The 13,984-nt window shown below is 38.4% G+C and overlaps 1 protein-coding gene across 1 annotated transcript in view; it reads left to right on the forward strand.

Moving 5' to 3' along the window:
* The window catches only part of LOC132159298 (uncharacterized), a 158,527-nt gene extending 144,905 nt beyond the window's left edge, over positions 1-13,622 (forward strand). Inside the window, 4 exon segments of the mRNA XM_059568822.1 lie at positions 3,667-3,843; positions 9,597-9,773; positions 12,024-12,197; positions 13,457-13,622. Of these exon segments, the coding sequence (XP_059424805.1) occupies positions 3,667-3,843; positions 9,597-9,773; positions 12,024-12,197; positions 13,457-13,622 (694 nt within the window).
* The last annotated feature ends 362 nt before the right edge of the window (positions 13,623-13,984 follow it).

Below are 13,984 nucleotides of genomic sequence, written 5' to 3' on the forward strand. Positions count from 1 at the left end.
AAAACTCAAGATCTCCACAATTTAACATTGCACAGGCCTTTACATTAGACTGACCACAAAATTAATGTTACATTAATGTAAAAAAAAATTCTAGGAGTAGTTTGTCGCAGTGTAAAATGTCACTTCCTGTTGCCAGCAGGTGGTGCTATGACTATAACTGAATATGGGCATGTAGCTCTGTTAAGGGCAGAAGTCTTATCTAACATGTGAAGTTTGGGGCAGATTGGACATTGTATGTCTGAGTTACAGCAACTTCCTTTTTCATGGTGAATCATCAAAATTTGTCAGTCCGCCATGGACACGCCCTTTAACAAAACTTCAAGATCTTCGCAATTTAACATCGCAAAGGACTTTAGATTACACTGACCAAGTTTGGTGTTGATCTGAATAAATCTCTAGGAGGAGTTCGTTAAAGTACAACCCCTGAAAATGGCAAAAACAACACCAATTTTGCAGAGAAAATTCTAAATAACCGACTTCCTTTTGGGATTCGGATTTCGAACCAAGAGACTTTTTCGTAGGTATTGGTGTGTTACATGTGTGTACCGATTTTTGTACATGTACGTGAAACATAGCTCGAGGCGCACTCCGTTGAAAGTCTATAGGTGGCGCTATCGAGCCATTTTGCCACACCCGATGGAATATTGGCCTTTAGATCTGTTCAAGCCAGGACTCTTATTACACATGTGAAGTTTGGGGAAGGTCGGACATTTTATGACTGAGTTATAACATCTTTTATTCCCATGGCGAGACATCGAACTTCATCATGGCTAATGGACACGCCTTTTAACGAAAACTCAAGATCTTCACAACTAAAAATCACACAGGTCTTTAGATTAGACTGACCACAAAAAGACATTGATGTCATAAATTTTCTAGGAGTAGTTCGTCGCAGTGTAAAATATGTCACTTCCTGTTGCCAATAGGTTGCGCTATGACTATAACTGAATATGGGCATGTCGATCTGTTCAGGTTCGGAGTCTTATCAACCATGTGAAGTTTGGGGCAGATTGGACATTGTATGTCTGAGTTATAGCAACTTCATTTTTCATGGTGAATCATCGAAATTCGCCAGGCCGCCACAGACAAGCCCTTCAATGAAAACTCAAGATCTTCGCAATTTAACATCGCAAAGGCCTTTAGATTAGGCATACCAAATTTGGTGTTGATCTGAATAAATCTCTGGGAGGAGTTTGTTAAAATACAACGCATGGAAATTACCGAAATAACCGACTTCCTGTTGGGTTTAGAATTTTGCTCCAAGAGTCTTTTTGTAGGTATTGGTGTGTTGCATGTGTGTGCCAATTTTCATACATGTACGTGAAACAGCTCGAGGCGCATATCGCTGAACGTGTATAGGTGGCGCTGTTGAGCCATTTTGCTACACCCACTTCTGAAACCCATATCAGACGTAAATTTTCGCCAGTTCGGAGGTGTGTGCAAAGTTTCGTGACTTTTGAGTGACTCTTCTGAATCCTATATCAGATGACAATTTTCACCAGGTGTGACGCGTGTGCAAAGTTTCATGACTTTTTGAGCATGTTTAAGCCCTCAAAAATGCGATTCATTTGGGAGAAGAAGAAGAAGAAGAAGAAGAAGAATAAACAAAGCAGATACAAGAAGGTCCTCACACCATCGGTGCTCGGGCCCTAATAAACGGAGCAGATACAATAGGGTCCTCACACCATCTGTGCTCGGGCCTAATATATTTCTGCTATCAAACTGCCCAGCTATTTCACTTCATTACCGCATTTCACACATAAAAACTCTCACAGACACACACACACACACACACACACACACACTCTCTCTCTCTCTCTCTCTCTCTCTCTCTCTCTCTCTCTCTCTCTCTCTCTCTCTCTCTCTCTCATACACACACACGTTTGTTTTTGTGAAAAGTGGGGAAATCCCATAGGCGTAATGGTTTTTATACTGTAGAAACTGTATATTCTATCGCCCTTCACCAACCCTACACCTAACCCTCACAGGAAACTTTGTGCATTTTTACTTTCTCAAAAAAACTCATTCTGTATGATTTATAAGCGTTTTGAAAAATGGGAACATGGGTTATGTCCTCATAAGTCACCCTCTCCTTGTAATACCTGTATCATACCCATGTCATTATACAGCGTTGTGTCCTGATATGTCACAAAAACAAGAGCACACACACACACAAGTCCGGTGAGAGAGAACAAAGTCAATAGTTGTTGAACTCCAGGGCTGTCAAGTAGTGTTGTTTTTGGCGGCCTGTTTTAATTTTAGTTTTAGTCTAGTCTTTATGTGAAGCTGTCATTTTAGTTTTTATTAGTTTTAGTCACGTTCATACTCTCTTTAGTCTAGTTTTAGTCAACGAAAACTGATGACATTTTAGTCTGGTTTAAGTCGACGAAAACTGATGACATTTAGTCTAGTTTTAAATATTCAGTCTAGTTTTAATAAATGGAAATAGTATTTTAGCCTTTTTTTAGTAACGCAATTCTATTTGGGGAAGTTGTGGCCTAGTGGTTAGAGTGTTTGACTCCTAACCCTAAGGTTGTGGTTTTGAGTCTCAGACCGGCAATCCCACGACTTAGGTGCGCTTGAGCAAGGCACCGAACCCCAAACTGCTCCCCGAGTGCAGCAGCATGAATGGCTGCCCACTGCTCTAGGTGTGTGTTCACAGTGTGTGTGCACTTTGGATGGGTTAAATGTAGAGCATGAATTCTGAGTATGTGTCACCATACTTGGCTATATGTCACGTCACTTTCACTTTTTTTCACTTTTACCCAGTCAATATAGTACAAGTACCTAGAAGTATAGACAAAACCAAAATTGTATCTTAGCCAAACCCATAACCCAGCAGTGGCCTAATGGTTAGAGAGCCGGATTAGTTACCAGAAGGTCGCAGGTTTGAATCTCGGTGCTGGCAGGAGTTGTAGGTGGGAGGGAGTGAATGAACTGCGCTCTCTTCCACCCTCAGTACCCATGGCTGAAGTGCCCTTGAGCAAGGCACTGAACCCCCAGTTGCTCCCCAGGCGCTGGATCTATAGCTGCCCACTGCTCTGGGTGTGTGTTCACTTCTCACCTCTGTGTGTGTGCACTTGGATGGGTTAAATGCAGAGCACCAATTCAGAGTATGGGCAACCATACTTGGCAAATGTCACTACTTTCACTACATACATTTTTGAAAAAAAAAAAAAAGTTTGCATTGTTTGTCCAAGGCTTCTTATTTGAAGTACGTTTTATTTTTATTGTATAAAATAGAATTAGAATTTATTTAGATATTAATTAATATACTATGTGCTTAAAGTTGTCTTGTGTTTTATGTGAAATACAGCCAATAGTTTAAGATTGTTTTATGTTTTTACATAAAGAAATTATTAATTCATCAACTAATATTTTTTCATAATTGTTATTATTATTTTAATTTGAACCTTTTATTTATTTTCATTTTTCTTTTTCAAACTTTAAATCAGCAAGCTTTTATTTTGGTGGGTTGCCAGCGAGTAAGTCTATGCTCCTCTGGGTTAAGTTTGAAGAGCGTCAGTGAATGAAATGTGACAGTTCTGCATTGTGCTTTGAAAACGTTAGCTGAAGCCAAGATTTATGCTAAATTACTAAATAAAATTTAAATATAAAATGAACATAACATGTCTGATTCATTTTGTTTTCTCTTTCTTTCTTCAGTCTGTGGGGATGCAGTATTACAGAGAAACAGTGTCTCATCCTGACTTCAGCTCTGAAATCAAACCCATCACACCTGAGAGAACTGGATCTAAGCGTGAATAAACTACTAGGAGACTCTGGAGTGAAAAACCTCAGTGATCTACTGATGAACACACAATTCAAGCTGGAGAAACTAGAGTTAGTATCATTATACTCTACAGCAATTACAGTCAGATTAAAGATTACTGTTTACTTTCATAAAGTCACCATGAAATTAAAGTTGACAGTTATAATTTTTTATGGAATATTGCAGTGCTGAAAGGATTTATCTGTGCACATAATGTATTTCTTATCCTGATCTTTCATCTAAATAACTTTCCTTCTCCTCACAACTGTCATGAATCATGTCCGTGGTCTTCTGTCCGCTCTCCACCAGAGGTCCCACTCCTATTATATTGACTCATTTTACACTGACTGTTATGTGCCACCACGGACTAAATTTCGCATGATCCTTTGCACTAATTAACCATAATTGAAGGTGATTCATCTCCGATTTTTAACGTAATATTGCATATCTTGACAGTGAACTACGGTTCTGTGTATTAAATGCTGCTCCATCTGAAATCACATCAAATCGCAACCAGGACCTCCCCTTAAAAATATGATTAAAAACCATGCTGTGTATTGTAAATAACAATGTTTAAATAATAGTGTAAGTATTAAAATAACAAACACAAACGGGACAAAAATGTTTAAAGTTTATAAATATTTTGAGTCTCCCCTCCCTTGCTTCACAGTGCTTTGATCCAAATGCCTGCTTTTCTCTTTATCATCACACACACACACACACACACACACACACACAAACACATATACACACACACACACACACTCACACACACACAAGAGTCCGGTGAGAGAGAACAAAGTCAATAGTTGTTGAGCTCCAGGGCTGTCAAGGCTATTTTATTCACTCAAAAGATCAGATGAAGTGATTTTCTCTTTTATTCAGATGAAGTAGATGTAATTTCTGATGAGTCCACTATGTTAGTGATAATAACGTTACCTGCTTGATGGAAAGAGTTGCCAGGTATTCACAACAAAATCCATCTAATTGCTGCTCAAAACTTGCCCAAACTTACCACATTTCGGGGGGGTCCCTTGTTAACAATCACATTCTGATGCTAAAATACACATTACTGGGGTTGCTTTAACACCCGTGGTAACAGTGATAAAGTTGCCCAATTCCATGAGTAAACCGCGGACTTGACAATACTGTGAGGATAGTAATGTCTACAACGGACACAAGCGCTGTCTACCTGCTTCACTAAGGCCGGCAACACACTGGATGCGTGGCGCAAGCATCTCAGCCGCGTGGCGTGTCGGTTTTTAATTCGGCTCCCATGTTAACAGGTTAGAGCTTGCAGACTGCCTGCGTGAGTTGCGTGTCTCAGGCGCGGCTCGAGCCGCGCGGAACATGCCTGCATGCTAGAAATAGAACCCACGCCTATTTTTACCGCGACATGCGCGCGTGTTGGAAGCGTTTCCAGGCAAAATATAATAGGAAATGTGTTTTTATGTCATTTTGTACACAAATACATATGAATTCATGAAATTTGATATTTGAAAGTCTATAGGTTGACATAAATTCAGATATAAATGTAATTTAAAAAATAAATAAATAATTATCGATTTTCAAATATTGCACCTGTCAAACATAATCTATTTAGCCGTCAATACTTTTGACGGTGTCCTTTATCAGTAGGCGTAGGTGTAGGTGTGTAAAAAAAAGTTGATATTGTTGTCATGAAGACAAGAGCCTGGTCTGTCAACTGTCTCCCAGGCACGCTTCTGGTGTGTAAAGACACAGAATCTGCCACGCTTCTGGGACGCTTCAGACACGCGACGCTCACGCCACGCAGCCAGTGTGTCACCGGCCTAATAGTAGTAAGACCTTCCTCTGTGTATAGTCAAGTCAGGTCAAGTCTGCTTTATTTTCAATTGTTCCACATGTACAGTACTGTACATACATACAGGTAATTGAAATTGCGTTACTCTCAGATCCATGGTGCATACAGATAACACTTAACAGTAGAGCCTAAAAATCTAGATCAAATATAAAATACTACTATACAATACAACTATACAATACACTATACAATAAGGGCATGTAAAAAAAAGTTAAATAAAGCAGCACAAGACACATGGCAGATAGAGTGCAAACCAGTGAAGTGAACCAACAATGCAGATAAAAATAAAAAGACTAGTGCAAAAAGAGCTTGTTCAGTCTGATTAAAGTGGCAAAGGCTCAAAGAGCAGTTTTTTATTTTTTATTTAAACTGACTGAGAGGTAGTACGATGAAAGTTCAGTCAGTTCTATGCTGAATGAGGTAGTGAGCAGACCAATGCTGCCCAGAGTTACATACAGAGTATGTTAGTGGGAGCTGGGGGGGAGGGGTTCATAGTTCAGTGGTGCCTGGGGCAGAAGAGGGACGGGGGGCAAGTTCGGGAGCTAGTTCAGCTTCCTGACAGCCTGATGGATGAAGCTGTCCTTCAGTCTGCTGGTCCTGGCCTGGAGACTCCGCAGTCTACTCCCGATGGCAGCAGACCGAAGAAGCTGTGTGACGGGTGTGTGGGATCACCTGTGATGCAGAGGGCTTTGCAGGTGAGATGGGTTCCATAAATGTCCTGGAGGGAGGGGAGAGAGACACCAATGATCTTCTCAGCTGCTCTCACTATGCGTTGTAGAGTCTTCCGGCAGGACGCGTTGCAGGCACCATACCACACAGTGATGCAGCTCGTCAGGATGCTCTCGATGGTGCCTCTGTAGAAGGGGCGGGGCTCTGGCTCTTCTCAGTCTGTGGAGGAAGTATAGATGCTGCTTGGCTTTTTTTGGCCAGTGCTGCGATGTTGTACGTCCAGGAGAGGTCCTCTGTGATGTGCACACCCAGGAACTTGGTGCTGCTCACCCTCTTCACAGTCGCAACGTTGATGGTCAGAGGAACGTGCTGAGTGTGTGCTCTCCTGAAGTCAACAACAATCTCCTTCATCTTCCTCATGTTCAGAGAGAGATTGTTGTCACTGCACCATCCGGCCAGGTGGCTCTCCTCGCTCCTGTAGTTTGTCTCATCTCTGTTACTAAAGAGACCCACCACAGTTGTGTCATCTGCAAACTTAATAAAGAGGTTGGAGTTCTGTGATGGTGTGCAGTCGTGGGTAGCAAGAGTGAAGAGGATGGGGGCTCAGGACACATCCTTGGGGGGCCCCAGTGTTCAGTGTGATGGTGCTGGATGTGTTCCTGAGGTCTTCCAGTCAGAAATTCCAACAGCCAGTTGCAAAATGAAGTGTTGAGTCCCAGCTGGACCAGTTTGTAAATGAGCTGTTGAGGGATGATTGTGTTGAATGCTGAACTGAAGTCTCTGAACAGCATTCTAACGTATGAGTCCTTTTTGTCCAGATGTGTGAGTGCTGAGTGGAGGGCAGTTGTGATGGCGTCATCGGTCGAGCGGTTGGACCGATATGCAAACTAGAATGGGTCCGGGGGGGGGGGGGGCAGACTTGATATGGTGCATGAGCCTAGATTTATGTTTTCAGTTTGAATATAAATCTTATACAGGACAGTTTGTTGATTTAAAATGGTAATTGTGCATTAACAGCTGTCAACCATGTCAGTCCGCACAGAGGCGTAGCAATAGGGCAGCCAAGGCATGCAATTGCCTGGGGTTCACATTTTGAGGGGGCCCCGACAGCTGACCATTTGAACAATCGGAATGTCATTATTAATATAACATGGAGCAATATATCTACATCCCCCCCTAGGGGGACCCCTCTTGCGTTATGCTGGATGTGCTTGCTTTTTCCTTTTGAGCATTGGACGCTGTTTTCAAACTGGGACAGCGCTTCCTCATGCATTTGCTTATTTCAACTTGAAGAGGACTTATCCTTCTGAGAGCCAAAAGTGGAAAAAAAGCAATAAGAGGAAAAGAGGTGACATGACAGTGGTGAATGATGGAGATAAGACTGACTAAAGGATAATTATATTAAAATCAAATGTTTTCGTTGTTAATTCCATCTTATATTAGTTTATTATCGTTTAATTATTTGAAAGATAAATTACTGGTAATACTCCAATTATCAATAGGGTTATGGGAAACAGGTTAGCTAGGGTTGCACTTAGCAGAAGCATATTGTGGTATTTATATAATATATTATATAATAATAGGTTGTAACGGGAAAGAGTAACATGCCATGACAAATTAGTCATTTTGCTGAATATTCTCACGACACAAAAAAATAAAAAAAGAACAACAGTTCAATAAACTATAAGTTCATTAAGAGACACATATTGCCTGTTTTTGTAATATTTCGAGAACACAAATAATTCCAAACAAAGCCACAGCTCTGTTTTGCGTATCTAAGCAACATGATGGTGTTTTATTCCTGAAAGAATCAATTATTTAAATGATTCTGTTCAATCGCAATGAATCACTTATTAACAGTGACTTGCTGCCACCTACTGGTGGTTTTAATTTCATATTTAAAGGTACAATTTGTAAGATATTTGCAGTAAAATATCCAAAAACCACTAGGCTAGTGTTATATATTTTGTCCAGCTGATCACTAACAATATCTGTAATGTTTTCAACTACTTGAAATCACGAGAAAATCCCCATTCTAAACAGTGACATGGGGCAGTGCAGTCGCCTGTCAATGACATTAGTTACCCTTTGTTACCACCTTTACTGATGTATAAACTACATGACAACCGTGTCGTGGACAAATGTGGAAGTAGCTTTGCGACAAACTTCAACTAGAAAAGAGATGCCAATCTCGCTTGTGTTTTACTCGACAGGTGAGTTGTTTTGATTTGTATCTTTACAGAAAACGTATGCTATTATAACGATCAACAAGATTAGTATTATGGGGAATACACGGCAAACCCGGGGCATCGCGTCTCTAGTCCCGCGCAAGGACACGTCTGAGCCATAGTCTGATTGCGTCTTTGCATTGACTTTGTATGTAATCTACTCGCGAAAATCGTTGAACTCGTGTTAAATCCATGATTTATATTTCCGTCTGATTGATGGCCGTCAGCGGTTGGGTAGAAGACAACAAATCCCATCATTCCACGCTTCTTCTTAGCGTCATCAAACCACGCGATTGTTATTGTTTTGGTAGTGCGCCCTCTAGTGGCAGGTCCTAAAACCTTTAAAGTACCTATTTATTATTTAAATTTTCAAATATCAGTATTCAACGTTTTGTTTAATATATCAAAATATTATTTATGCATTTGTTAAAATAAGCCTTTGTAAAGGTAAATAAAAATATGCAGATGATATGATGTATGTAAAACCTGACAGAACACTGATGAAAATATTGCTTCAGTATATACTGTTACTGTAAATATGAATATTGTATTGTACAGTATCTTCTGCCATAAAGATGAAGATTGATACTTTGTTAAAGGATAAAGCACTTTGTTTTAAAAAAATTAACAATTTATGTTCGATTATGTTTTAACAAATTTTTGTATGTTGATATTCTATCTGTTTTTTCCTTTTTATTTATTATACAGTTAACAAAAAGCTAAAAAGGCATCTAATACTTGTTTGCTTTATTTTTCTCTTTTCTATCCATTTTCTTTTTATTATATAATTTAAAAAATAAATGCCTTATTGCTACATGTACTGTGCTAAGCTAACTGAGACTTGTTATAGCACTTGTGTATCATTGCTCTTTTCTTGATTCTTATTGCTTCAGTTGTCCTCATTTCTGAGTTGCTTTGGATAAAAGCGTCTGCTAAATTACTAAAAGTAATGTAAATGTAAGGTTTTGGCAGTTTTTTATTTGTATTTTTTAATTATTGCAGTGTATGGTGTTAACACGTAATGAATTACTCACACATGAACATAACGTGTCTGATTCATTGTGTTTTCTCTTTCTGTCTTCAGTCTGCGTGGATGCAGTATTACAGAGAAACAGTGTCTCATCCTGACTTCAGCTCTGAAATCAAACCCATCACACCTGAGAGAACTGAACATGAGCAGGAATGAACTACTAGGAGACTCTGGAGTGAAACACCTCAGTGATCTACTGATGAACACACAATTCAAGCTGGAGAAACTAGAGTTAGTATCATTATACTCTACAGCAGTTACAGTCAGATTAAAGATTTTTGTTTACTTTCAGGAAAAGGAAAGGAAATGATGTGACGTGTGGCCAAGTCTAGTGTCCCAGATTCTGAATTTGTGCTCTGCATTTAACCACACACACACACCTTGAATATACACTCTAACACACACACACACACACACACACACGAGTCCGGTTAGAGAGAACAAAGTCAATGGTTGTTGAACTCCATTCTATTTTCTCTTTAATTCATTTGATGACAATCTAGTTTCCAATGACTCTGCAAGTTTAGTGAAGTAAGTTATTAAAGTTTTTCAGCCTGGTTCTTTTATGGGAAACCTGGAGATTTGGTTTGGTCCTCACATGACACATGGTGTGACCCATCAAATATAACAATAAAAAAATTATAATAATGGTGATTATATTATTGCACTTAATTTAATTTTTTTATATGAAATAATAAACTAATTAGTAAAGTGTGATAATACTATGTTATTTTAAAATAAAAAGGGAGTATTGAATACAAATTACAATTATTTTATAGTAAACTTGAAAATACATTTTTATTTTTTTATTTTTATTATAATTATTATTATTATTTTCATTTGAACCTTAATTATTGTTTCTAATTTGAATTATTTCATTTTTTTCATTTTCAAACTTAAAGGTACAGGTTTTAGGAACTGCCACTAGAGGGCACACTACCAAAACAATAACAGTCGCGTGGTTTGATGACGCTAAGAAGGAGCGTGGAATGATGTGATTTGTTGTCTTCTACCCAACCGCTGATGTGAGGTCAACGATTTGCGCGAGTAGATTACATACAAAGTCAATGCAAAAATGCGACCAGACTACGGATCAGACGTGTCCTTGCGCGGGTCTAGAGACGCGATTCCCCCGCGTTTGGCCAGTATGCCCCATAATAATAATCTTGTTGATTGTTATAATAGCATACGTTTTCTGTAAATATACAAATTAAAACAACTCACCTGTCAAGTAAAACGCAGGTGAGATCGTCATCTCTTTCTAGTTGAAGTTTGTCATGAAGCTCTCTCCATCTAGAAAATGCAACACCGATATTTATCCTCGCTCTTTCTCTCTTGTCCCAAACTCTTCTTGGGATGTTTGGTCGGCCTGTATGCTTACGTTTACGGGAACTGTCTTTGTCGACAGAACCAGCGGCAGACGGTAAACAGTAATTATGTTCCATAAATAAGTAACACAATCCACCATAAAAGGTGCAAGAAGAAGTAAATAAGGAACTGCTTGAAGCAATCTAGTGGTTTGCTGGACGCTAGACACTACTTCCGCATTTGTCCACGACACTGTTGTCATGTGGTTTCTATGTCAGTAAAGCCGGTAACAAAAGGAAACTAACGTCATTGACAGGTGACTGCACTGCCCCGTGTCACTGTTTAGAATGGGAATTTTCTCATAATTTGAAAACATTAGAGATATTGTTAGTAATCAGCTGGGCAAAATATATAACACTAGCCTAGTGGTTTTTGGTTATTTTACTGCAAATATCTTACAAATTGTACCTTTTAAAGTCCGCAAGGTTTTATTTTGGTGGGTTGCTGGAAAGTAAGTCTATGTGCTTCTGGGTTTAGTCTAATGAGCGTCAGTGAATGAAATTTCACAGTTCTGCATTGTGCTTTGAAAATGTTAGCTGAAGCCTAGATTTATTCTTTCAGTTTGAATAGAAATCCTATACAGTACAGTTTGTTGATCTAAAATGGTAATTATGCATTAACAGCTGCCAACAATGTTGGTTCACAAACGCACTCTCTGAACTAATTTACAGCACATTTCTTATTTTGGTCGCGCATGTGCACCTGCAGACCACTTATGTGCAGCCCTGTCTATATTCTTTTTATTTATTATACAATTAACAAAAAGCTAAAAAAGGCTTTTATATTTGTTTGCTATATATTGTTTTATCTTTTTATTCATTATATAATTATAATAATAATAATAATAAAACTTGCTACATGTACTGTGTTAAGCTAACTGAGACTTGTTATAGCACTTTTAGTGTCATTGCTCTTTTTTTTTTTTTTGATTGCTTTCATTGTCTTAATTTGTAAGTCACTTTAGATAAAAGTATCTACTAAATGACTAAATGTAATGTAAATGTAAGGTTTTGGCAATTTTTAATTATTGCACTGTATGGTATTCACATGATGAATCACTCACACATGAACATAACGTGTCTGATTCATTGTGTTTTCTCTTTCTGTCTTCAGTCTGAGTAGATGCAGTATTACAGAGAAAGAGTGTCTCATCCTGACTTCAGCTCTGAAATCAAACCCATCACACCTGAGAGAACTGGACCTGATCGGGAATCAAATAAAAAACCCAGGACTGAATCACTTATGTGACGTACTGAAGGATTCACGCTGTAAACTGGAGAGATTGAGGTCAGTAACATTCACATACAAGAATCAAAATGATGAAAATCACTTTGTTTAACTCTTATGTGCTGTTCAAGGTCTTTTGAGACCCCAAATGATGTTTGCTGGAAAAAAAAAAATTCTAAAATTGTAAGAGACTTTGTACGGTTGTCAACATTTTGTTTAGCTCTTTTTTTAAAGATCATTATTTTGTGTATTTGGTGTAACAGAATATGTTGATATGCTTCAATGCTCAAAAAACACATTATTTTTCTACTACTATATGTTATCGTAGGTCCTCTATGCCCCGCCTCTCTCAAACGCATCGTTTTCTACAAAGTCCTTCCTTCTGACAAGCGCAGTCTGCTCTGATTGGCCAACTGTGTTTACGGTACACAAGTCACAGACGGTTAAGACAGCTTAGTCCTCTGTGATGTGACCATCTGTCTCTCTCTCTCTCTCTCTCTCTCACACACACACACGTGTGTTGTGCAAAATGTAAACCAATAACAAAACATACCTACAGTAGCTGATTCAGAAGCGCCAGATTGTTGTAGCAAAGTCAGAATTACCTCCTCTCCAAGGTTCACGAAACGGTCGTCCATAAAATCTTAAATGCATCTACTTTCGGAAGACCAATTAAAGTGCATTTGCTTTCTCCTAGATACACACATCATCTTCCTGACATCGCTGCTTCAACACTAACTGTGCTACTAAAACCATGCTTTCTTTCTTTGCGTGAACATTTGGGTGGCATTACACAAATATTTCTACATAGTTACGTAGAGATGTGGGGCCGTTTTAGAACAAAGGTTTTTTAGGGCGGTGTGGCAGTCTTAACTTTTTTAAAGAATGTCTCTTTGAATTTGAGACTTTAGTCTTTGCAACTTTAAATATCTTCTTCATGCACCAAGAGCTTGTAACACTCCAAAGAGAAAGGAACATTTTAAAAAATATATTTGTAATTTATTTTCATAAATGTAAAAAATATCATAAATCCTTAAATTACACAAATGTGGAGTAAAACATTAATAAACTGAGTAAAATGACAATTGTTTAAAAAAAAAAAACCTTTTGCTACAAAATGATCTTTTGTTGGCTGTGGTCTCTGGAGACCCCAAACAGCACGAGTGTCCTCTCCAAATGAACAGCACATACGAGTTCATCAAAACACTTTATACTCAATATCTCATGATGAATGTGTTCACATTATATTTGTGAAAGATTCTTCATCTTAATGATGTGTTTGTAAGATGATCTCTCTTCCTCTGTTTGTCTCTTTCTAGTCTTTGTGACTGTGACATTACAGATGTTTCTTCTTTAACTCAGTCTTTGACAAACACAAAAGCTCTGCAGTTTCTAAAACAGCTTGATCTGAGACGCAATAAGATTAGAGACTCAAAGCAGAAGCTCATTGATGTGCTACGAGACTCAAACTGTGAACTGATGTGAGTAAACTTCACTTTGTGATATTAAAGAGATTCATTTACCTCTGATATGTGAACAAATATATACTTTCAGATATTAGTGAAAAGAGTTGATCAAATGATCATCAAGCTTTATTTCAAAGGGTTTGTGTCAGAATGAAATGTAAAGTTGATAAAAATGTTGAACACAAAGGAGGAAAGAGAAGAAAAGCAGACTGTCACAGCTTTCTACAGCAACAGCTGCTTTATTAATGAGATCAGTAATAGTGAATCATTAGAGTTTGAAATAGATTTGTTCAGATTGTAGGAAAACGCTGGTAAAATCAGAGCAGATTCAGCTTCAGCTCACAGTCGTCCAGCATCACATGATCAATGTCTCTGTCTCTT

The sequence above is a fragment of the Carassius carassius genome, chromosome 16 (genome assembly GCF_963082965.1).
Source record: "Carassius carassius chromosome 16, fCarCar2.1, whole genome shotgun sequence".
Taxonomy (NCBI): Eukaryota; Metazoa; Chordata; class Actinopteri; order Cypriniformes; family Cyprinidae; genus Carassius; species Carassius carassius.